Source organism: Ischnura elegans, chromosome 3 (genome assembly GCF_921293095.1).
Source record: "Ischnura elegans chromosome 3, ioIscEleg1.1, whole genome shotgun sequence".
In the NCBI taxonomy this organism is placed as follows: Eukaryota; Metazoa; Arthropoda; class Insecta; order Odonata; family Coenagrionidae; genus Ischnura; species Ischnura elegans.
The window spans coordinates 2,903,683-2,929,931 of NC_060248.1; the positions used below are offsets into that span (position 1 = coordinate 2,903,683).

At 40.1% G+C, this 26,249-nt stretch overlaps 1 protein-coding gene across 5 annotated transcripts in view; it reads left to right on the plus strand.

The window, feature by feature from the left end:
- The window catches only part of LOC124155333 (DNA replication ATP-dependent helicase/nuclease DNA2), a 98,692-nt gene that overhangs the window by 46,283 nt on the left and 26,160 nt on the right, over window positions 1-26,249 (plus strand). For 4 of the 5 annotated variants that reach the window (XM_046529060.1, XM_046529061.1, XM_046529065.1 and 1 more), the window contains 3 exons: window positions 5,198-5,431; window positions 11,421-11,573; window positions 18,986-19,137. In XM_046529060.1, coding sequence (XP_046385016.1) covers window positions 5,198-5,431; window positions 11,421-11,573; window positions 18,986-19,137 — 539 coding nt within the window. The remainder of the gene's footprint in view (window positions 1-5,197; window positions 5,432-11,420; window positions 11,574-18,985; window positions 19,138-26,249) is intronic. The other variant, XM_046529062.1, reaches the window with a different exon arrangement.

The following is a 26,249-nucleotide window of genomic DNA, read 5'->3' on the forward strand; positions in this document are numbered from 1 at the left end:
TTATTTATTTATCACATCCCCCGTAAACAGCACATAACGGCCTTTTACAACGAGGGTTTCCAATATTAACAAAGTACAACACAAACATCCATGCCCTGGATAGGGATCACCTACCCAGGCGGGATTCGAACCCACGACCTACGGTTTGGCAGGCGAGGACTTTACCCCACCGCCACCGAGGCCGGCAAATAGTGAAGTGAAATATGAACCATATACCATTAAATGATCACCTTAAAAATCATCAATGGACTCACTTATGGGTTGAGTAGGCACGCTTGAATCACATATTAGTGCGCTGTTAGCCCAGCGGTGGACTGCTTCTGGCAATGCCTTGTTATGCTTATGAGCCGCGCTGTTTAATTTGGCAATGACGCATTAGCGGAGAAGGTAGTCCTGTCCGTCCTACGGTGGTCTGATTCTCTTCCAGCTGAAAATGCTGAAATCTGGAGAGCCGTAATCACAGATAGAATCACTTAACTCCTGTGAAATAACAAATAATCAGTTGCTCTCCATTCTTTTCGTGTAAATAGTGGCGTTTGGAAAGCTTATGCCAGTTCAGAGAGCACAAGAAAAGCACTTTCTATGATAATGAAAAAAAAACTTAGGCCGTTATCTATGATAAGCAATGGACTGTTAAAGAAACACAAGACATGGAGTTATTGTTAAAAGAAACTTTTATTTCGTAATAATATGACATACTTTCACCATTTCCTTGGTTCCACGAATATGAATTCGCAGCAAAACAGTCTGCACACAATTTGCATGTGAGATCACGAATCGTTTCCACTGCCAACACACGCACAAGCTACAACATATTTCAGTAAGAGGGTAGTTTCCTTCATCAAAGAAAACGAAAGGCATTCATTGCGATTCCTTACCCACCATTAGTGTATTCATAATATACAAATTATTTGGTTTTAGAAATACCGGTTTAGACGAATGGCAATGGTCAGTTTTTATCCTCATTTGAAAAAGGCCAGATTTGCTGAGATCACCAATGCATGCATGAGGCACAGAGTTAAGGGAAACATGTGTTAATAATCACCTATTAAAACTGGCAAAGGTCGGAAAGTTTTCTTCGTTTGATAAGGTATTAATAATCCTTATTTAATCAAAGTGCTACCAGCTAGCAGGGTACTCAGCAACCTGCTAGCATCCTGCGTCATATCAGCGCTCAGAGCCTCGTCCCAAGGTCACCTCATTTGCGGCAGCGGGAACCAGAACGACGTCACACGGAGTTTTCCCGGCATTCATACATAGCCGTCGCGTTTTCGCGCGCTTGAAATTTTTCACTTTTTATTTAATCGCGAAAAATAGATATCATCATTTAAAAATCTAAAAGCGTGAAATACGTAATCCAGGAGTAGCAATATTTCGATTTAGGCTATAAAAAAATAATAGGAAACCACCCTATTAAGGAAAAATCTATGAACGATATAGAAGCTCACACCGTTAACAATAATGGGAAATAGGCATATACAATAATAAAAAACTTGAAGTAACTACCATTCTTATATTCATCGCGTACAAAAAACAATATAGAGCTCGTTACGATGAAAGCTATTATTGATTCACTGTATCAGCCCATGTAAGCGGTGCAGGTGACTTTCTCACTGCTATTCGTTGAATTGGTTGATAAACTAGAGAAACAAACATCACACCCAGCTTTGATCTTGATAGCTTGATTGTGAAATGTCATAACTACGGTGAATGATGCAGTTGAACATGTCACTGATGATTTTTGCATTACTGTCAGACATTTATTGATAGCTTAATAATGCTGTTTACAATTCAGTCACAATGGAGCACTGATAATAACAACTCTAGACCGATACTTTCCAACCTTGTCAAACTTTGTGCGTTACAATCACTGACACTGTGATTACCAGCAGTAGATTAATGGGAAATCTCACGTTGAAAATAACATTATTTCGGCACAAAAGATATTCATAGAATTCTCCAAGCAGCAAGCAAAAGTTGAATTCACCTTTTAATGCAGGCACAGGCATTCCTAAACGACTTATTTTCCGATACCTACAAAGAAATAGATGAAGTTATTGTATATAAAATCATAGTGGACATTAGAAAACATCACAATTTTTCAAATTACATAAATGAATGAGGTGCCGTCAATAACACCATCTTACAATCAACGTATCCCCCATCCAAAGAATACAAAATATGAGAGCTTCCGAGCCTTTATCGTCGGATATTATGCTTTAAATTGGAAATAATCAACACATCTTACATACGAAGTTCTCACCACTGCCTGCAACTATTACAAACAATCACAATAATTGCTTTGTGTGATGTTTCGGCACCTATGACATAATCGAGGCTTCATCGGCATTGGCTTGGGGGTGAGGGAGTTTTTGTCGTGCTTTAAAATTCGTAATATTTATCATTGAATATCTCGCGAAGGAAATCTCAGATTTACAGGTAGTTTTACTTGTTTAATTGAGAAAGTAATTTTCAGTCTGCCTGTTAAATAAAAAGAATTCATACAAGTTCCCCATTGGTATATACAGTGGAACCTCGTTAAAGCGAGTACGGGCTATAGCGACACTCCCGCTATAACGAGAGATAGCCGATGCACCGTCAATTGACCCTAAAATAAGCGTGTTAAAAAATTCGTTTTTACGAGACCCTTTGGGTGTTGGCTCTCGTCATAGCGAGGGTTTCACCGCCGGAAGACTTTCATCAAGACTCCTTAACCTCTGTAAATGCTAGCGATCTGTTAGAAATGAAGTTAATGGAGTGCTCAGTCTCAAATTTATTTGGTAAACTGTCGTTCGATAAATAAGTAGTTAATTTTGGTGAAAATATTGTGGCATTAGCATTCGCGAATGCTTAGTCTTCTTTTGTTCCTCGGGCGGCAGAAAGCAGTCGGCAGCATACCCGCACGTCCGTGAGTTGCGTGAATAGAAAGCATTTGATGGCAGTCACCATGGCCAAAAAACACCAAACACGTCTAAGCGAGAAAATAAAAATAAAGGAGTAATATGAGAGTGTCGAAATCAATTTATCTTCCTATTCGCTCTGCAAAATTAAAAAAAAAAAAAAAAAAGCGCCCAAGGAATGCAGAGGATGAAGAGTTATAAGGAGCTTTGTTCGGGTGGTTTTGCCCATTCAAATCTGCGGGAACTTCTGAGAAAGGGGCTACGCCCAAGCCTGAAGCGGAGTATTTTAGGGATAGATTGCGAATCGAGAATTTTAAGAGTGCAGAAGGTTGATTATACTAATGCGAAGCACCAAAGCGTTATCTCCATTCACAATTGCTGGTGATGCCTGCGGTGTAAACCTGAAGTCGTAAAAGAAAGGACTCTGATCATAAGTATCTTTAGAAGTATTCCCCGCGTCATATAACATAGACGAAACGGAACTTTTTTTTTACATACAACTCCCCGACAAAACCCTTGCAGTATGAGGTATTTCTTGCAATGATGCCTCTAAAGGCCGTTTTACACGGTAGACGGTATTGCGCAGTCTGACGTACGTGTGAAGGCGCAACCAAAATTGCGTCGTGTAAAGCGGTGAATTTCCATGAACACATGCGAGAATGCGTGGATGCGAGACGGCAAAATAGCCCCTGTTCTAATTTCGTTCATGCATTCGCGCAATTCCAAGCCATTTTAGAAATTAATGCAGCTCTAACCTGCGCAATTCCGTGTACCGTGTAAAACGGCCTTAAAGGTAGGTAGTGCGCCTTAGCGATGATATACGATGTACGAAGCAATGATACTCAGCGTGAATTGTCCGGATGGACGTATTTATTCTCCGTTGCGGATTTACAAGTGTGAACTATTCGCGTCACTGGTCGGAGTCATACTGGCGCTCTCTTTTGTCACGTGGGTAGCCGAGAATCCCCTGGTGGCCGCTGGAAAAACTCACAGAACAACTAACTCTCGTTTGCAGTGCCGTGATAAACTCGGTGTATCATTTCAAATACGTCGCGTGCGTAATACTCAAAAAGAAACTTTTTTTCAACAACGGCAATTTTAATCACGTCATTTTTCAAGCTTAGCAAACTTTTTACCGTAGATGATGAAGATATTACATTATCTGATAGAAAAAGTCTTCCAAGGCGGGAACGTTATAAAACCTTCCACCGTTTTCGCCTGTAGAAACAAATGTAATGCGTTATTTCACTTCACTGCCGCTTAACGTACAGAAACAATAAACATACACCAATGGAAACCTTTGAGGCATTAAATAACCGCGATACTGTTTTATCAGTTAATTTTTGAATTTTCAGTGGAATATACCAAAATAATAGAATGATCACGTAAATGAACTAATTAAGTGCATAGAAAAATGACTTTGTCGGATGTGCATTGGCATAATGATTGACAAAACAATGATTTCCATGATTTTTATTCAGTGCGGCGCTTATAAATTGTTTGAATAGTTAGTCGTTGTTTGAGTTGTAAGGAAATTTAGTGATGCAAAAAAACATCGCCTTTCGTCTGGATTTATGCTTACGTTTATCGAATAGATGTTTATCTGTCGCCGCACCACTCCTGTTCCTGTATATCTGTTCGCAACAGGTATATTGACTATTATTTGCTCCACCTCCGGTAAAGCGACAATTCGCTATAGCGAGTGTTTATTAGTGCACCGTGGGGTGTCGTTATATCGAGGTTGCACTGTAAGTAACAGTTATTCCTCCAAGAGACCCTTAATGTATTATAATAATATGGAGATTACTTCCAGGTACACATAACACAGGGAAATGACACAGATGAAATTGTGGTCATCTTGTTGTACGACAAGGAAGGATGCAAGTGTTTCAGCCACTGTGACAATTTCGATTCGTCCCTCTTGTTGCCCTGCCGAAATTGGACATTCATAAGAGTTCATTTGTTATTACACATATTCCCAGTGCTTATTGGGTTCATCCATATGAGTGAAGTGCCGCCACTTTAATCCTAGATTTCAAACCAAGTGGACATTGTTGTGCATGTGGCTGTGCTGCACTTCACCTTTAAGGACATTTTTGGGCCCCCTGGGCGTAACCCAAACAGGCCCACAGCCACAGAACTAAACGTTTTGTCAAGTGTCGTGTCGCATCCTTGGTTGACGTGCAATATTGCTGTCTCTTGGCTGGTGATGTCGGCATTGCATGAGATTGGCTTCAGTGACGCTGGTTTGACTCATGAGTGCGTGGCACTGCCACACTGTGGTGTTTTGCTTGCAGGGAAGCGGCTGGACGGTGCGTGAGCGGCTTGCGCGTGGACAGGGTGTGGGAGGAGGAGATGGGGCTGGAGTGCGTGTTTGTGCACGCATTTGCGCGTGGGGGAGGTGGCACCCCTAGCGCCGTATTCACCATTGGGGAGAGGGTGGTGGTGAGCTGCTCAGGGGTGCGCGTGGCCATTGCTTCTGGCTGTGTGCTCTCGGCAGATGCGCACTTGCTGTGTGTCGGCATGGACAGGTGAGCAGCCACCGATTCTTCTTGTCTCAGTTGGATTCGTGGGACCACATGCTCTTGCTCGTGTGCCTTTTTCCTTCCTCTGTTAATGCGCAATTTGATATTTATGATGGGAATTCCCTGAAATGCGAGTACTGTTTCTATCCTACTGTCTGTGTGTGCGTATCTTTCATCCTCTATTGTGTGCACATTTCTTCCATGGTGGTGGGAAATGAAGCCCCATCTCTTTCCATCTGTTGGCTAGTCGCACACACATTTGGGCCAACTGGCTGCATGAACTTCCTGCCTGCACACACTACAGAAGTACTTGTTAACATTATCTCATGTGTCTGACGTGGCTCATTGGTCTAAGCAACTGAAAGGAGGAGGTCTGTGGTTTGATTCCTGGTCATAGCATGTGATTTTTGCCTCTTTGGAAGTATGTATTGAGATTAAAGTGCACTTGCGGATGACTCCATGCAGGTGCACCACTTTCCAGTCCACTGTGTTTCTTTGCGCAACATCCAGTTGGTGAGTGCCCTTACATTTGCGCTCCAGTCGTGGTCGGAGCTGTGTGCATCCCTGCAGCACATTTACGCAACAATTGGACCAAAATTAATAATTACGTGTGTATTCAATTCATAAAGGGTTCAAAATTCTCCACAATGACATATGGTATGATGGTTTTTGAGCTAATCACTCTTGTGAATCAAACATTAGAAAGTATTGTCAATTAAATACAGAAGTACGCGTGTAAGAGGCGCACTTTTTTTCCCAGAGATTGCAGCCAAAAATGGGGGTGTGCCTCTTACACAAAATTCTTATCGCCCGCCCCCCCCCCTCCCTACCCCCGGTCGCAAGCCCTAGAGGGACTGAGTGGCCTTGGTTTTCTGCGTGAGTCAGTCATCTAAAAACCAAGGTCAAAAACAAGTGGGAGGCAGGGGAGTTTCTCCCTTTGTGACTTATTTTTAAAATGCTCCTGTTTGCGTTTCTTACTCGTAAGCATCACACTGTCACGTCTGTACCTCCGATGTGAGCATGGAAAAGATCGCACGGGGTATTTCGCTCTGGAGGGCACGCTTAATATACCGCAGCATTTATACTGCATATAGTAATCGCTTATCAAACGTAGAGAAATGCATACTTTTGAAGGACAATACCTGGTCAATAGTCAACATCTGTCTAGCCGAGTAATTTCCGTTACTCTAAGGGCCTGATTTTTCAAAAATCATCTTCAGACACTATTACAAGGGTTATTGCAATTGAAAATCATATTGGTGTCAAAACTGCAGTTTAAAAAGTTCAAACGAGTGTGTACATTGTTGGACTAAAAGGCAAATAGAAGAAATCTGAAATGCTTGCAAGTGAAGAGTGCTGAAGGAGAGGTGGAGGGGAAGGAGCGAGCTCTCTCCGTCTTTCACGAAACGAGGCTACGGGCGAAGGAGAAAGGGAAGAACTCGTCTGATCTTGCATGTGACGTCGTTGCCTTCAAAGCGAAGGGGCAGCAATGTGATATGTATGCAGTTTAAGTTGCCTGAAGTTTCCAGTCCCTCTTGTCTTGTTTGAATGTGCTCATGCGTGGGCTGATGGAGGGCCAGGGGTGATTTTGTGAAATCTAAGCCGTGGTTATTTTCTTACCGTGCTGAGATTCCCCCGATTGTTGTCCAATCTCTTGGGAAGATTCACTCTATGTGCCTGTCGTGTTTTGCTTTAAAATTTTCCACGGCTGAAATTCTATTGCAATACGTACTCCTACAAGAGCCTTTAAAAAAATTGTTCTTGTGTAGGGCAAGCATCATTGTGCAATGGCGTATACGAAGGGAGGATCAGAACTCTTTCTACTCCCTCTTATGGGACGTTGCATTTACTAAGAAAGCATTGAAAATTGAAATTTTGAAAATTGATTGAAAATTTTGGGTTGAGATTCAATTTCTTTGACGAATTTGGATCTGAGGTGCATTAAGGTGAAGGGTAGTATTCGTGGATATTTGGATCTGAGGTGTCCGATCTGACTGTTCCTAGTAAGCGTCATAAGGTAAAGACTACAAGTGAACTCCTACTCATCTCCGAGTGCCATACATATCGAGTTAATTTAGCTGAAAACGCTGCGTGAATAATAAGTATTGAAAGTGGAAATTTTGATGACTGTCGAAAGGCCAGGCATAAGTCTGCAACACCATAGTGATACCACGTGATAGTATAAAAAAAATGCCGAAAAGTTTTTTTTCTTTAGCTCCGGTGTTCAAAATAGAGGTGCGCCTCTTACACACGCATACACTGTAATTTGTTTGGTGCGTTTGCTGCTTCAGTATCATTGATTACATTGATGGTATCAATACCTTTGCAGTTGTTGCCATGATTATTTCAAATTTAAGACTTATATGGCAGTGTGCAACCATTTAAATAATGTATGGTAAGAAGGCTTGTTATAAGCCAAAGCAGCACTCCACATTGTCTACTGCATATGTACGTATGTAATTATTTGTGTACTGGTGGTGGCTCATGCTGTTTGAATGTAGTTTTCATTACATAATGTTCTTCCTTTGGAAGTTTTGCAAATCGAGGACACTTCATCAGTGAAAATTTGTAAATCAAGTTATAAAATTTAAAAGCATCGCTGGTTGTACTTATTTGCAGACATAAAGTATCCTATTATCTATTTATGCACAGTTCTTAAACAAACCAATCTCTTGCACTGTCGCGTCACGGGGCCGTTGTGTCCCGCCCGAAATGCAATTCATGCAGGGCCGGAAATTAGCCTTACATTTACGACGAAAAATAACAAGAAAAGAGAAATGAGGGACTGGAAACCAAAGAATTAACTAAAGTGAAAGGAAGAAATGACGGGGGTGGAAGAAAATAAGTAAGGGAATCCCGCCTTACCTTGGCTTCCACCCTAACTCTGCACCCCATGCGTCCTTCCACCACTTGATCCTCGCCCGAGCTTCGGCGAGATAAAAACGCGTCTTCGCCTTGACATCAGGTGAACGAATGCTGTCCTCTTCGCCTGGACTCAAGCGAAGGAATGAATACTGGTGCCAGGGCTGCACTATTCTTCCTGGGCTTCTCAAGCCCTCTTTAGGCGAAAAAGTACGGCACAAAACAAAAAAAACCAAGGCAGGCGGGAAAAAGAAGAAAGGAGGGAAATTCAAATGAAAAGAAAAGAAAACCATAAGGCTGTTCCGGCCCAAACATGCACACTATTGATTTTTCAACAATTGTGCAGAGCGGAGAGTAAACTTTTTATCTTGATTTGAATTAAGTTAAATGTAATGTTATCCTTGGTTCTTTTTGTTATACCGATCTGTCTGTGTTGAGAGTTTTTATAATGTCCACATGTACAGCCAAATAAATACAGGGTTTGCTGCTGCACTATCGTGCAAATTTGTGTTTATACAGTAAAACTTCGATTTTACGCACTTCGATTTTACATCAAGTCTCGTTTTTACGCAGCGGCACTCAAGTCCGGCTGGAAAGCATAGGGAATTGCAATGGTGAAACTTCGATTTTACATCTTTTCTTGATTTTACGCAGTTTTTCGATTTTGCGCAGCATAACCCCAGCCCCTAAGAGGTCGCTAATCTTGATTTTACGCAGTTGTCTTTCGGCTTGTTTTGAAAATCCGACTAGAGCAATATGCAGTTAGGTTATTATTTCGTCTCAATGAGTTGCAAAAATGAATACAGGAACGGTTGAAATGACATCGCGCTGTTGAACGTGAAACTAAATACATCGCGAATCTAATTATTGCTTCCCCGTGAGCCCTCTCAGTAATATTTCAGGCTCCATTACGAACGCGAATGTCGCTCTTAGTTCAAATTCGCCGTAGAAGGAAATCGAAACCTAAAACACACGGCAATCGCCGTGTATGCGTAACTACTTTTAATTAAGACATGATCGCTGGAGATATTAACATTATCACCTTTCGTTTATTATTCGACTAATTGATCGACGCTGTTTATATCCAGAATTATGAGCTACGGAATATGTATCCCCAACGCAAGGCTTTCTAGAATTTTGCCAACGCTATGTTTTCCGTCGCCCCAGCGAAATATAACGGCGAAATGAGTCGTTAAAAATACTCCCGTGCCAAAATTTTGGCTTCCAAGGTGATCTAACAAAGATAGTCGTACTTCTAGTATTGACGTAAGTCGATGGTGATTCAACACGATGGTAAAAGCAGCATGCATTGTCTCATTCCCGGGCTAACCCCACATCTGCGGGACAAATGGAGGCGAGGGAAAATTGCTTGCGCTGCACGCTTATCAGAACCGACTCAACTTGTATCTCATTGTCAGACGGTTTAAGTTTAACATGGTTGGAACTTGAATAGCTATTAGCTTAACTCCGCTAGGTGGCAAGCGTTTTAACGGAACGGGAGTTAATGCCCTCGGAGAATAACTCGCGTCGTCAATCGTCATGTAATCATTGAAGTCAAATTCAAGACGTGAGTGATAAGGCAGTCCCTTTAAACTCAGGAATGGCTTAGTACCATTCAATCGAAATACAAAAAGTGTCCAGTGTTGTTATCAGATATGGGGAAGCAAAATATTACGTGAAGCTGAGTCACACGGCTTGTGAGTCGAAGGTCCCGGCGCTGAATTTGCGGAAGAATGCCGACAGAGAAGCTATTCCCGGAAGAGTCAATCTACTAATGCTAAAATTTCATGGGGAAATGCTTTTTTAATGCGTATTAATTATAGAGAAGGAAAAATTTTCAGGACTATTAGTCATTTTTTATTCATCACGGGCGGCATGACGGCAGTTGCGCGGTCATTTAAATAGCTCACTTCAAAAAAAGTGATCTTAGCACCGGAAAAATCTGAATTTCCGAATATCCCGGGTCCTGTGTGCTCCGTATTATCTATGGTATGCTATTTGGAGGTAACCAACTACTGGGGTCATTAGCGCCGTGAAGTAAGGGCTGGGGGGATAGGAACCCTATGTTGGCATTAGCCAGGTTGTAATGATAAGCTCAAAAGGGACCAGGACTTAACTTCCCATCTGATGGACATAGTGGTGCACTGGAAGTGCCCTCCACATTAGACTCAAGTAGGGATAAGGCCATCTCTGATAAGTCTTTGCTACTGCCAGGACTTGAACCCAGGCCCACAGGGTGTAAAGCCTTTGTGATGTATTAGCAAAATTTTGCTCCCTGTTAATGGGGTTAATTTGGATGACTATCCTCAGGTATCTCATTTCTTCAATCTCCAATCTTTGTTTGTCTGCTGGTGGTTAAACGGATATCCTGAAAACTGCTTTTAATGAGAATATTTTCGAAAATTAGCTTCTCTGTGACCATTTAGTATCACCATTCCGAAATTTCTCCTGGGTAACAGAAGTAATCTTAGTGCCAGAAATGCTGGCATTTCAACCATTTTGTTCAACCATGGGAAACACTGTTCAGGAATGCAAAGATATTTCTCTTAGGGTAACACGTCATCTGTGGTGTTGCTTTTGAGTAAATAAGATTATTAGGCTTCATTTTCCGAGCAATAATGAGCTAGTGTTATCCTGAAAACTATACTCCTCCTCAATACCAACTCTTGATTTTACACACTTTGATTTTACACAGTGCCCATATTTCGGTCCCTCCAACTGCGTAAAATCAAAGTTTTACTGTATGTCTGGTTTCGCAGCTATGCATTGCTTCCTATTGTCATCTACCAAAAGCGTGTAGAAGAGGTCCTAAGTTGAACTTGACTTATTTGTATTTCAATTCGTTATAGTGGGCAAATTTTCTGGAAAATAACTAAAAAGTTTTGCACCTAGTGGTAACCTCCAAAAATTTTGGTTTAACATAGTGTAAGTTCAGAGCCAATGGGGAATTGCGCCCTCTTCACCCCCGCTCCTCATAGGTGATGTACCACTGTTTGTGCGCACACCATTGGAGAACGGATGGCGCATCTTGTGTGACGTGAGCTTCTCAACTGTTGTGTTGGAAGTGGTTGAGTGAGGTTTCCGTGTTGTTTTGTAGCTCAGTATCTGATGTGTGTGCCCTGTTGCTTTTCAGGGACTTGCGCAAGCGCTTTGGCCAGACTGCATTGTACCATGTGGACAAGTGGGCATCTTCATCGGGCTCATCATCACTTGGACTGACGTCGCTTGCAATGCTGCTTGTGGATGCGCAGCCTGCTCTTCGACTGAGGCAGCTATTGGTTGACGGGTGAGTTAATAATAATAATAATAATAATAATATATATTTATTTGTCCAATGACCTGTAGATTGAAGACACTAGTTACATACAGTCAATAATTAGACTTATTAATAGAGGTCCGTGAATTTCGCGAGACGCAATATCGCGAAATAACGCGAAATAAAACGAAATAACGCGAAATCGGTGAATAAAAACGAAATTTCGCGTTATTTTGCGATTTTAGGTGGATTAGCGAAAAAATCACAACTAATGAGTCATAATCTATTAAAACCTAAGCCTTCATTGTTTAACGCTGCCGAAGTTCATTTGCACTGTCTCATTAAGATTTCAAGGTCAATTGGCTCGTTTAGTCTCGCGCATAACGCATCCGCGTATTATCGCGCACCGTAGTGATTTCTCCGCCAGAATTTGCCGTTAAATTTATCACAGCCTCTCTCTTCGAATCCCACGTATCAATCCTTAAATATTTAGAATGAGGCTCTTTCTCACCTGAAGAATTAGATATTACGGATTAAAAATGTGCGGAAAGAAATTTAACGCGGCCGCGGAAGAGCGGAAATACGAGCTCACGTGCCCGGCATGCATCAATGCCGAGTAGTAATTCCAGTGACTCACCGCGATGCATTAGACAGCGTTATTGGATAACTCGTTGCAGGAAAACCTTGAGTGTGGGTCTAATGTAGCAATTTCGTTGACTTAAACACGGCCGCTGGCTGGGACCGGGCCGCCGTTCACTGCACGACCCACAGCGTAGCAGAGAGTCGTATCGTCTGAAAGCGGCCTGAATTTCACGGCGTCACGACGTGAACGGCGACCGGCGAAAAGTCGTTCCGTCAGAAAGCGGCCTCAATGTAGCACTGCCTGTATTTCACGCCGTAGACGGCGCACCGCCCGGCCGGATTGAAATGGGCGCCGTGGTGATCACGGCGGCCGTCAACGGCGCCGTGCGGTCAACTGCGCGATTCGATTCGTTTGAAGACATCCGTAGACACATATGGTTATTTGGAAGCACTAGCAGTGGGGGAAGGGAAGGAACAGAAAGGATAGGAGGAGAGGGGATTCTCCTTATTAGCGGACGGATCGTCAGATATTCGGCTCTCCTCTGAGCTATAATGCAAAAAAATCATTTCGACATTGGCCAAATCTAATATCTAATTCTTTGGGTGAGAAAGCGTCTCATTCCAGATGTTTCAGGATCGATAAATGGGAAGTAATTTTTCAAGTTTCTTTGAATCCGATTATGTTTTGTTAAGTGTGGCTAAGTAAGATAAGCTTCTTTCACTGACTTTCCTAACCGATTGGCAACAGCTGTAATAAAAATTAAGCAATTTTGTTGTATCTAGCTGCTTTCCTACTTTCCCTCAACACCTGGGTGAGGGGTATTGAATGGGAACCCATTACATGAAACATTTCGGCCAATTTGTAAGTTGTACAGTACTATGGTTATACTGTAGCTACCCAGCACACCATTGTGACAGGTTGTGTTTTGCTGTTGGACTGTTTTTTATCGTAATTCCAGCTTTAAATATCGAACAAAGGATAGGAATTTTAAAATGCCAAAAGCTAGTGATAATGTTCATACCAGGGCAAGTGAATTCACCTGAGAAGTATTTTATGTGAAAGAGTAATACTGTGCAAAGTTTGTGATAAAAGATTTTAATTCGAAAGATGTGACACTTTGTTAAAGCACATCAGTAGCGATACACATAAACATGCGAAAGAAAGGGGACCCACAAAACGACAGCTATCATTTGAAAACACAGTCACTCAGTCAAAGAAAGCAAAGGAGGAGCTTGTTGTTGCTACTACAGAAGCGTTTTTAAAGGCTTTATTTAGTGTAGAGAAACTTGACAATCCAAAAATTCTGGAATGGCTCTCGAAGTATACACATATGAGGTGGTGGGAATTTGCAGTTTGCCGATCGTATTCACCAAGACTAAGTACATATTTGAACCATTCATATACCTTGAACCATTTCTTTCATTTAGTTTTACAATAAATTTTGTACAATCGAAATTGTGTTAAATGTTATGTAAAATGCTTAATAAAAGTAAAGTATTCATGAAATGGGTACCATAAAAAAATAAAATGCGTATAAACGTGGGAATATTGTAGCATTATAATAACACCGCCAAGATTTCCTATAACACCGAAATCACATGGTTTTAAAACGAATTTTAGCAAAAAATAAAACCACTTTCACGGACCTCTACTTATTAATCATACAAGCAACAATTCAGTGTTATATACATACCACAACAGGTTAGAATATCCAAGTTAAATTTTTGTCTTACAGGTTAATGTACTTATTCAAATTCTTCGACACAGTAGTACATTTCTTATGCAATACTTTTTTATCTTAACTTTGAGTGAATACATACTTATACAATTTACAATGTCCATTGGTAATTTATTATACGTACAAGCGAATACCCATTTCCTGTGGTCCCAGTTTCATCTTTTGAGTTCTTATGGTTGAACATATTTGGTTTCTACATCTGGTTGAGTGTGAATGGTAATTCCAGTTATATGAGTATTTATTTATATTTGTTCTTAAATAAGTCAGTAATGAAAATAAATAATGACAGGGAAGAGGGAGGATTTTAAGAGAATAAAATATTGTCTTAAGGCCCCATCCAGAAACCGCACCACTCCAAATTGCTGTAAATTGGTGGGAGGCAGTGTTGCCGTATTTATTTTGGGCTAGATTGATGACTTATGTAGCGACGTAGCTAAATGTTTATTAGTTGCAGAAAAGTTTTTCGGGTTTTCCACCGGTTGATGTCGTCCATGTCTCCCGCTGACGTTTCGATCAGCAAGTCGCGGATCATCCTCAGAGGATCTTCCGAATCAGGATCCCCTGAGGATGATCAGCAAGTCGCAGATCGAAACGTCAGTGGGAGACATGGACGACATCAACCGGTGGAAAGCCTGAGAAACTTTTCTGCAACTGATACGCCGGGAAAACCTAAGATCATACAAATGTTTATTAGATTTGTGAAGTAACAGTACGTGTCGTGTTGCTCTCGATTTTCTTCGTGAGTACTTTTCCTGGACAATTGTGTTTGTAAAGTGTGTTCATTTTGTTTATTGAATTGAAAGTGATCGTTATACTCCTCTTGATGCTAATAAAGAAAAGTTTGCACACTCATTTCTTGTGATGGTAGTTATTGTTGAATAATCCTTCACATCACCAGTGCAATTCATCATTGTGGGTAACAAATATACTCGTACAACTGTCGATCGTATTGGTGTAGTTGGATATTTTAGACATTACCATAATATAATAAATATGTCTTGTATTTAAGTGCCCAAAGGTGTATGTGGCATTCATAATGAGATGAATATCACGGGTTATTGTAAATGGATGGAGAAGCAGTACATGCCATGCAGTTCCATTGACCCCTGAGACATTCCCTTAAACTTTTACTCATCATTTTAGTGACAACCAGGGTTCCCACTCAACTGTGAAAACCTTATAATCGTGAATAAGCCGTGAATTTTGCCATGAAACCTTAAAAATATCTCAATCTTGATGATAATACTACGAGTGACTGATCAAATTCGATATGTTAATCATGTTTCATGGTCAGGCACTTAATCAATGAATTTTTTACTGCATGCAGCACCTTTTAGTTACTTAAAATAATACTTTTTATTCATAAAAAGCCATTCCAATCATTACAGACCCTAAAACCTGAAAAAAATGACATATCCTCATTTAGTGTTTTTCTGCATTTAGTTTTTTAAATTTTGTCCCCCCTGAAAAACGTTAAATCATGATTCTACTGTATTTTTCTAAGCTAAACAGAACTGTTACCTACACATGGAATTTTATTTGATTGCAATATATTAGGTATAACTATTTCTGGTTCTATAAATATGAAGCCCTACCATGTCTTTACATCAGACAGGTGTAAACACATTTTTACACACATATATGCAACAAAAATTAAAATGACAAGGGCTTTCTCGGGTACCGGGTAAGTGCTTTTTGTATAGGCAAACTTGGTGTTGGATGAACGCAGTCCAGTTGTTTGAATGAGGAGACAATCTGATGCTAGTCTCTCACTCATGTCTGAAAAAAATGCCAAATGCTGAAATGTAATGAAATGCACCCAACTGATGCAGTTTCTGAGAGAATTTCATTCCCTAGAAAAACAAAAAAAAATTAAAATGTATGCACTGAAATCATTTGTATGAGTTTGCCTTTGACAACTATGTCGCTACCACTGTTCCACTGTTAGATAATCAAGCATCTGATGCAGTATTCCGATGGGTTTTTGCATAAGCCTGTGAATGACTTTTTCAGTGTAACCTTCCTGTCTGATATTCTAATAGGGTGGTTTCCTATTATTTTTTTATTGCCTACATCGAAAGATTATTACTCCTGGAGTATGTATTTCACGCTTTAAAATTTTTATATGATGATATCTGTTTTTCGAGATAAAATGAAAAGTGAAAATTTTCAAGCGCGTGAAAACACGACGGGTAAGTATGAATGCCGGGAAAAACTCCGCATGACGTCGTTCTGCTTCCCCCTGCCACAAGTGAGGTGACCTTCGGGCGAGGCTCTGAGTGCTGATACAATGCAGGATGCTAGCAGGTAGCATAGTACCCTGATAGCTGGTAGCGCTTGGCTTAAATAAGGATTATTAATACCCTATCAAACGAAGGAAACTTTCCGACCTTAGCCAGTTTTAATAGGTGATTAGTAAGGCATGTTTCCCTGAGCTCTGTGCCTCATGCATGCATTGGTAACCTCAGACGATGTAAAACTCCTATCTACTCCTATAGAAACTAGGTCCCTGTGACGTCACGTGGAGTGGCATCGCATGGGCACCAATCTGGCCTTTTTCAAATGAGGTTAAAATTGACCCTTGCCATTCGCCTAAACCGGTATTTCTTAAACCAAATAATTTGTATATTATGAATACAGTAATGGTGGGTCGCAATCAATGCCTTTCGTTTTCTTTCATGAAGGAAACTACCCTATTTGTTGAAATTCCAAATACGTAATTAGGTTTGACAAACGTTTATTTTCATCTTATTAATGAATATTATGAAAGTACTGCTATACTGGTATATGTTCGCTGTTACTACCGAGGGGGTGCTATTATTGCTTTTTAATATCACAAAAATACCGGTACTTTTTTACGTAGCGTCCAGGCCTAGTCTCACGCTCTCGTGGCACGCTTGAACATGCCCTGCTCACGAAGCATTATACATATTTTTCCTCTCCGGCTAACGCTCTGAAGCCCAAACGAAGCAGTTGAGCAGTTTGTGGGGAAGGAAGGCAAGAGAAAGGTAGAGGGGGAAGGAGTGAGACCGACAGAGGGAGGGGAAGTGGAGGTGGGGGGATCCTTCTCTGGAGGACAGCAGCGCCAGTTCCCTGCTGTCACTGTGAAAGAAGTCGAGCCGTAGAAAGGCCAAAACATCCATCGCTCTTAAGAAGATCACGCGAATATTGTTACAGGCATGCACTACAGGTATATATACATTTGAAAGTGTGAAAGAAACATCTTTGAGTCAAAGTTTTGAATAGTTCTGTGTCTCTATTTGAAGCGGAGTAATTATCAAGAGAAAAAGTCCAAATTTTTGGGAAGGTAGCAATTTTTTTCCTCCCAACAGGTTTCTCATATGTAACTGTAAAAAACATATTAACCAAAGCTACATCTTTCCTATGCTTTCCAATGGAAAGGGTTCCTTGTTACATGCAAAAATGGCCCCCTAGTGATGTTAACGGTAGCATACTGCATTTTCAGGTGTAGTACCAAGTCTCCTTAAAATTTTCCACGGCAGAAATTCTGCTGCATACCTCCTTAACAATTATGCTTGTTTTTGGCAGTGAAAATAGGTTTCAAACTGCAGAAAAACTAATCGACTGTATTCTAATTTTCCTCTCTTACGTTTCCCCCTTAATGTTTTACGTGTAATTTGATATCATCCTTTGAAGATAAATGATTTATGGACTATGCGTTTGGTAAGGGAAAAAATTGTCAGAGGCGTTGGCTGATGGAGGTTTTGTGAAATCTACATCGTGGTTACTTATGACATGGTTGTTATCCTACAGCACTGATATTCCCCTGATTGTTGTTCAATCTCTTGGGAAGATTCACGCTATGAGCCTGTCGTATTGTCCCTTAAATTTTTCCACGGCTGAAATTCTGTTGCAATACTCATAGGAGAGCTTTTAAAGAAAATAGTTATTGAGGAGGACAAGCGTTGTTGTGCGACATCACATGCGAAGAGAGGATCGGAACCCTTTCCACACCCTGTTATGGGACTCTAAGTTTAAAATTTCGGATCCAAATCCAATGCCTTCAAGGAATTTGGATCTATAGAATCCGGCATAGGGCAATATCCGCGTATATTTGGATCCGAGATATCCGACCCGACCACCTCTACGGAAGAATAATGAAAAATTTTCACTGCCTCCAAAATATTGTGCAAATTAGCATGAATGGATGTCTGTGGAACTTTTTAGGTTACAAGTTCTGTATCTCATGCGGAAATGTGCTGGATAAAATAGAAATGTCCAGCTAATTGTTGACTATGGTCCTGTGCATAAATTGGATGGCCTTGAGGTACATAATTTAAAGTCATTATTTTTAGAAAGGAACTCTATGAGCAAGATAGAGCCTTTGGACATGGGGAAATGATACAAAACTCTAAAAGTATGCATCATGGCTATCTTCTCCAGCATTTTAAATACAACATAGGTATGATAAAATACAATGGCAAATTATTTTATTTTAATGATGTTGATCATGCACATTTCAGCAATGTAAAATCTAAGATTTTTTTTACCATAGATCAGTGATTTCATAAAAAAAATTTTTTTTTACTAATTCCCATAAATCAGACGGTAAATAAAGTATATAACTAAGTTTGGTAATTACACAGTGCAAGTGTGTTATCCCAAAAATTTAACTCCTCCATACCAACTCTTGATTATGCACACTTTGATTGTGCAGTGCCCATATTTTGGTCCCTCCAACTGCATAAAATCAAGGTTTTCCTATTCTAAACTCGTGCTGAGAGAGAGAGAGGGGATTTTGGCTTTTGCTCGAAGGATACTCTCTACGAGCGTTGTCGACACTTCTCTTTCAATTTTTCTCTCCCCATGATGTAATCTCTAACAACTGGCTGCCTTCTCCCACTTGCCTCTTGTCTGCGCTTCCTCTTCTGTGGATGTGGGCTCAAGCACACTGCTCACTACTCATGGTTTACATCAATGCAATGATTTTGGGTTGTTTCTGGATCTCTGTGGTGTGGAATTTATAATCTTTGTTTGAGTGAGACATTGCCATTCTCAAGCATAAGAAAACATGTCATGCAAAGTTGGCATGCTTGTGTGTGGATAATGTGTGTTGCGATGCCTCAGGTGAGTGATGATGTGGATGACCACCTTTTGCAGCAAGGCACCAACCTTCCGGTCGAAGCTGAGTGGCCAGGTGGTGTCCAAGTGCATGCCTGTCCTTGAGGAGTTGAACGAGAGCCAAGCACGGGCTGTGCTGAGGGCGCTGGCTGCACAAGACTTTCTGCTCATCAAGGGGCTGCCAGGCACAGGTGTGTCTTTTTACAAGAGCATTTAAGATTAAGTTTCATACCTTGATGTTTAAAGCCGTAACAAGTTAAAATTTGCCATTTTAACATTCGTGAAATTTCACAGTTAACCTTTTTTCATGAAGTTGTACAGTTAACAGCTACTAATGTTATGTTTTTGCAAAATTATGCATATTTTAAACATAATTGATGATATTTTGAGGAAAAAATATGATAATGTGAAAGTTTTCTATTGATATCTACATATGTTCCAATGGATGGGTGTGTGTTTTCCTCTGTTTTGGTGACTCAATGTTTTTTCCACTAAGAGACTCTCCTTGACTGGAAGTAATACCTTTCGGCAATGATCCCTATGCTAAAAAATGTTAAGGAAACCTCCCTATCACGAAGCCAAAGCACCAATCCCTTCCAATGGACAATGCATTTAACAAAACCTCTCTAAGTATGAAAACTGAATGCAACGAAGTCTGCGCTTGTGCCCAAAGCAGGCAAAGTGCATCTCTATACGTAATGGGTTTTTGTGAAAGAAAAGTACTACAGTAGACTCTCGTTATTACGAAGTTCACGGGACCGAAAAATTGGAGGTTCGTAATAACGAAGTTCGTAAGAATGTTTCTTTTAGGAATCGTCGAAAGGAATAGTGTATTATAAACGCGATTAAACTACGCCGAAATATATATAAACAGGAAAATGCGTTTCAGTTTTTCAACAGAAGACTGCACCATGACGCAACCGAGGGTTGATATCTTCCCGAATACATGAACTCCGATATTCGAACTCGATGCGTCCCAAGACCTTGTTCCTAGGTTGATAAAATTAGTCCGGCCACCGAGAGTTGTCCAATTAGAGACAAAATGGTCTAGGTCCGGGGAGGGGGCAAGGCTGCCAGGTAAGAAAGGGAAACGCTTACAAAGTGTTCCGTGAAGAAAAGATCCGGAAGGGACGACGAGCGTCAAGGACCTAGAGGAATAATCACTTGTTCTGTGATTCGAAGAATGGGCTTATTTTGGTGGATCAGGCTTATTTCGGTGTTTGTTTATGCGTTTGGGGGACAGCGGTTGGCTTTAAACCGTGCTGGCGCAGGATTATCCGCCCATCCTATTGTGCCGTAATCGGACAACCCTCGCCAGCCGGACTGTATGTAATTTATAATGTAATTTTATGTAATATTGAGTAAGGTTATCCTGCGGGATGCAACACTGCATTACACGTATGCGCTTACTCACGCTTGTGGCGAACTGATCTGCGATGCATTCGGAGCCGAAAAAATAGGTCCCCGCGGAGACGAAGAACGGGTGAAACGTTGAACAGTTCCTAAATTCACACCATTTTCATTGATACCTTATTCAGATCATGGTCACAGTGAGAGTTTTCCAGCGCCACACCGCGTAGTATCGGCCAAATCGAAAGGCGCCAAATTTGAAATTTGAAAATTTTGAATGCTCGTATCTCTGAAAATTCGTAAATCGAATGTGCATAGGAAGAGGACTGACTGTACATCCTATTTACGAACGGTTATGAGTAGGGCATCCTGACTACACACGAATGAAGCTAGTTATATGATGTTGCGTGTAAACTGAATAAAAAACCATAATTGACGCTCATAGGCACAGTAAACGAGAATAACTTAAACGTGGCGCATTTATTGAAACTTAAGCGTAGTGAATATCCACCTAAATACCGTGACTTGTGCGTGCAACTTCGTAATAAAGTTCATATTGTAACCGTCGGGACCGGGACATAGGTTTGTAATTTCGTAAAAACGAAAATTTCGTAGTAACGTTTCTTTTACTATAGCTTGGATAGTCCTTTTCGACGGGACCAACGGTTTGCTTCGTAATAACGAGAACTTCGTAACAACATTGTTCGTATTAACGAGAGTCTACTGTATTCTGGGTTTACTGGTAACTCTTACGTGGTCATTTTGAAGAGGTTTTCTATGTAATGATGTACTTTGCTAATTCTGAACTTAAAACTAGCTCTTTGCCTTTACACAACCACCTTTTGTCACAATCCTTCCACCTCCAATGGCTTAGAGTACATTTAAAAGTTAGCATTTCCTGTACCTATACAGTGGAACTTGTTTAGTACGTTTCTGAAGGGACCACAAAAAATGAACGTACTAACCAGGAAAACGTGCTAATGAGGAAAGTAAAAAATAACAGTCGGGGTAATTGCATTCTGTGGAAAAGTCGTCATAATTACAATTACTATCGGTAGTTCTTGTAGGATCGCCTTCCTGAACTCTTTTAACCTTTAATATAAAGAAAATGGGCGCTACATTGAAAAACAATACCATGTGAATAAAAATCACAATGTTTCATAGATTTCCCGAAGACAATTACATGAAAACGGCATCTTTCTCCCGTGATTTATCCTATATGTATTTATAGAAAGAGGACAAGTAAAGCTAAGTCATTTCTGTGCGAAAAATCCACAGAAAAAATCATTCGCCTTGACCGGGATTCGAACCCGGATCCCTCGATTTCCGGCTGAGTGCTTTAGCCAGTTAAGCTACCGAGGTGTCATTCTTCCCTGTGGAAATTTGTGGACTATACCGGACATGGTGGTATGGACTGCCGAGCATATTATGCGACGAGCAGTCCAAATCGTGCGCATGGCGCCACAGCCGGAGAGTAAAGCCCAAACTTTGAACACAAAGTGACTCACCTAGCGTTTGGCCTCCAGAAACTGGGTGAAATGAAGCTAGGAGATCAAAAAAGGTCAGTCGGTGAGGCGGGGTAAGGATGAAACGTTTCCATTGTAACTTGAGATTTTCCTTCAAAGATGATGAATTATTGTCTTTGTGGTCACGGAAAGGAAAAAAACCTTGGAAGCATGGGCTGATGGAGGGCCGAGGGTGGTTTTTGTGTAATCTATGTCGTGGTTATTATCTAATGGTGCTGAGATTTTCTGCAATTGTAGTTCAATCACTTGGGAAGATTCACGCTATGTACCTGTCGTGTTCTGCCTTCAAAATGCGGTGTGTTTGGTCGCATTCTCCAGGTATTTGTCTGCAACACCATGCAATGGGATAAAAAAATTGCCCGTAAAATTTATTTTCTTAAGCTCTGATTCTCAAAGTGTTACGGGGTGTGTCTCTCTTACATCGAATATATGGTAATCAAGAATGTTGGAATGAAGTATGTATTTGAGAACTGGAAGTAGTAAACTATCAGGCAGAATACATTTGATGGACCTCAGTTTATATTGCAAGAAGTTTTGAATGATTTAAGTGTGCAATTTTAATTTGTCCATAAAGCAAGGTGAAATCTTAGGATCATGATTGAAGGGTTGGAAATTTCTGGATCCAAATGCGAAAATTTCTGTGTATCAATCTTGCCATGAGGAATTTAAATTATTATTTTATCAAGAAAACAACCTTACTTTTTGCAATGATGTCCACTCTGTTATGAAAACTAATAGTTATGAATTCAACAAAGATGATTGGCATATGTTCATTGATTCCTCTACGGTCAGTTTAAAGGCTGTTATTTTTCATAATTGAATGAACTCCCCATGATATTGCTAGCTCATGGAACTGACATAAAAGAATCTTTTGAAATATTCAGTTACTTTCAGAAAAAATCACTACGAAAAATGTGGGTGGAATATTTGTGGTGACTTAAAAGTAATTGCAATTTTACTATGCTTAAAGTTTGGCTACATGAAATATTGTTGCTTCATCTGCGAGTGAGATAGCAGAGACAGAAAATATTATTGCTCGAAAAAAATATTTGCCGGATCATAAAGCACTCGTTTCTGGATCTACATAATAATTTTCTTTTTCAGCTTTCTAAAAAATATTCTTTTACCACCTCTACATAATAAATTATGGCCTTAGTGACATAAAGATCAAAGAAGGAATTTTATTGGGCTACAGGTTAGGGAAGTGCTGAAGGATTAGGAATTTCAACAACAATTTCGTCAAATGGAAAAATGAGTTTGAGAGGCATTTAAAATGTAGTTGAACGTTTTCTAGGAAATATCATGACTGAATATTATTGCGATCAGGTCTTACCAAAAAATGGGCTGCAATATGTCTTTAAAAATTCACTTTCTTGACTCACACACGGACCTCTTTCCATCAAACGTTGGCACCGTTATTGATGAACACGGTGAGCGTTTCTACCAGGATATTTTCAAATGGAAAAGCTGTACCAAGGAAAGTTATTAGCAGATTACTGCTGGACATTGATAAGGAACTTATCGAATGCAAAATATGCGAGAAAATCCTAAGTAAGAATTCATTTTTTTTGCATATTTTGTATTCACATTTTATTTGCTGAAATGTCTTTGAAACCTTATTTTATCCAGTTGTCGTAAGAAAAGTAAATGTGAGAAAAATCTGAGCTCTGATTTGGAATCAGCACAATAAATACCTCTAGTATCACTCAACAACTTGCCTAGAGTAGAAAAAATCTTTTTTTTTTGTTGACCAGTGTAATATTTCACCATGTTTCAGTATTTTGCATTTTTTCTACTATTAATTATAAACATGTGACGTGGAGACAAAAAGGTCTCAAAACAACTTAGCATAGTTCACATTTGTTGATTATGAATAATTTTTGCAAAAAGTTGAAAAATGAGGGCAATAAAAGAAATTGAATTTAGTCGATAATGCACCCAACTGCGTAACATGGCCACGTGCACAGACTGAATGGTTAACTGGCTGAAGCACTCGACTGGAAATGGGGAGATCCAGGATCGAATCGCGGTTAAGGCGTGATGATGTCTGTCTGTTATGCATTTCCATAAGGCTGCACAGATTGTGACCAATGTTAGTTTGTCGGTGCATCTCTTGCTATAGTGCTATTTTTGGTTTTGTCCTACACATCTTTTGCATTGGTATGTCTCTACCGTTTGTTATGTCACATCGTACAACTTCTGCAATTGGACATGCGGCTGGGTATGCATACCTACCTCTCATAGGCACCATCAAAGGGGAAATATAAAAATCCTCTATGGTTGTGAAATGCAAGTTCCATGTTTCCCTTCTCTTGGTTCTTCCCGAGCAACGCCGTGTGGTCTGCCAGTGGTAATATAAATGTGTAATGAGCCCAGACATGACAGAGACCGTATTTAAGTTTTTTAGGCATAGTACCAGTAATTCAATTTATCCACCAATCATGAATTAGTACATTTGACTGCATCCAAAAGACATTTCCACAATGAAAATCAATCCTTGTTGAATGCCCTTCTTGATGTCTTTTGAGCATCAGTATTAGGTATTTTCTTATCCCCACACATGACCCACTGATTAAATGGCTGCATATTTCATTTTAACCAATTCAGATATGTACCAAATTTTTGCATTACTCTAATTGATACTAGCCTAACTGGCCTGAAGAATGTATTTCGTTGGTATTCAACATTTGTTTACATCAGTTGTCACTCTCGGTTTGATATGTTAAAGTGTTCCTGCCACTATATTTTAAAACTGTTGCGAAATACGTAGTTATAATGGTGTTTTTTGCATCTTGCTAATTATAATCCAAAATTATTGTAATATAATGACGTTTTAATGTTGCTTTTCTTTGGGTTATGTTGATGTGGTGTCATCTTGTTGTTGAATAAGTGTCTGGACGGAGTAATTATTAACCCCTTCCAATTCGAATAATTTTCCGAATATCGTTCTCCAATACTCTATTTATTTTTTCTGTGGTTCTCTTTTAAGTGATAGGTAGAGGTCCGTGAATTTCGCGAGACGCGATATCGCGAAATAACGCGAAATAACACGAAATAACGCGAAATCGGTCAATTAAAACGAAATTTCGCGTTATTTGCGATTTAAGGTGGATTAGCGAAAAAATCACATCTAATGAGTCATAATTCATTGTTTAACGCTGCCGACGTTCATTTGCTCTATCTCATTACGATTCCAAGGTCAATTAGCTCGTTTAGTCTCGCGCATAACGCATCCGCGTAATATCGCGCACTGTAGTGATTTCTCCGCCAGAATTTTCCGTTCAATTTATCACAGCCTCTCTCTTTGATTCCCATGCATCAATCCTGAAATATTTAGAATGAAGCGCTTTCTCACCTGAAGAATTAGATATTGTGAACTAAAAATGTGCGGAAAGAAATTTAACGCGGCCGCGGAAGAGCGGAAATAAAAGCTCACGCGTCCGTTACGCGTCAATGCCGAGCATTAATTCCGGTGACTCACCGCGACGCATTAGACCGCATTAGAGAGCGTTATTGGATAACATGTTGCAGGAAAACCTTGAGTGTGGGTCTAATGTAACAATTTCGTTGACTTAAACACGGCCACTGGCTGTGACCGGGCCGCCGTTCACGGCACGGCCCACAGCGTGGCAGAGAGTCGTCTCGTCTGAAAGCTGCCTGAATTTTAGGGCGTCGTGGCGTGAACGGCGGGCGGCGAAAAGTCGTCTCGTCAGAAAGCGGCCGCAATGTAGCACTGACTGTATTTCACGCCTTAGGCGGCGTACCGCCGCACCTTAGGCTGAAATCGAAAAAAGCTGGACAAAACCTCAAAATCGATTTTTTTTGGGTGCGGAAATTGAAACTTTGCAAAAATGTTGTCAATACATTAGTGCAAATTTTGACGCATGCCGTTTTTCATTGGCATTTTTTTTAAACAAATTACTTTGTCTCAAAGTGGAACAAATTTTGCAAAAATTGCCCTCATTGAATTTTTATCAAAATTCAGCATGTTAAAACTAATGCCACACCTTCTGTAGTTATTCAATAGAAACAAAAATTTACAATATTATTATGTGGTTTATTATTGTTAATTCTTGGCAACTTTCATAACTCAGTTGTATTATTTGTGGCGGATACGATACAAAATGGCGGACCCTGTTTTTCGTCGAAATTTTGTGTTCTTGTAGGATTATAAAAAAAGATCACCGAGTTACCTCGAGATATTTACGTTGAATTACATTAAACGTTTTAGAAAGTTCATCCAAAAAAATTAACTACGACCATTAGCATCAAGCAAAATAAAAATCGATGTTTTGAACCGCGTGCAGTCCGTGAGTATAAGTTGAACCATTTCTTTCATTTAATTTTGTCAGAAATTTTGTACAGTTAAAATTGTGTTAAAGGTTATGTAAAATGCTTAATAAAAGTATAAGTATACATGAAACATG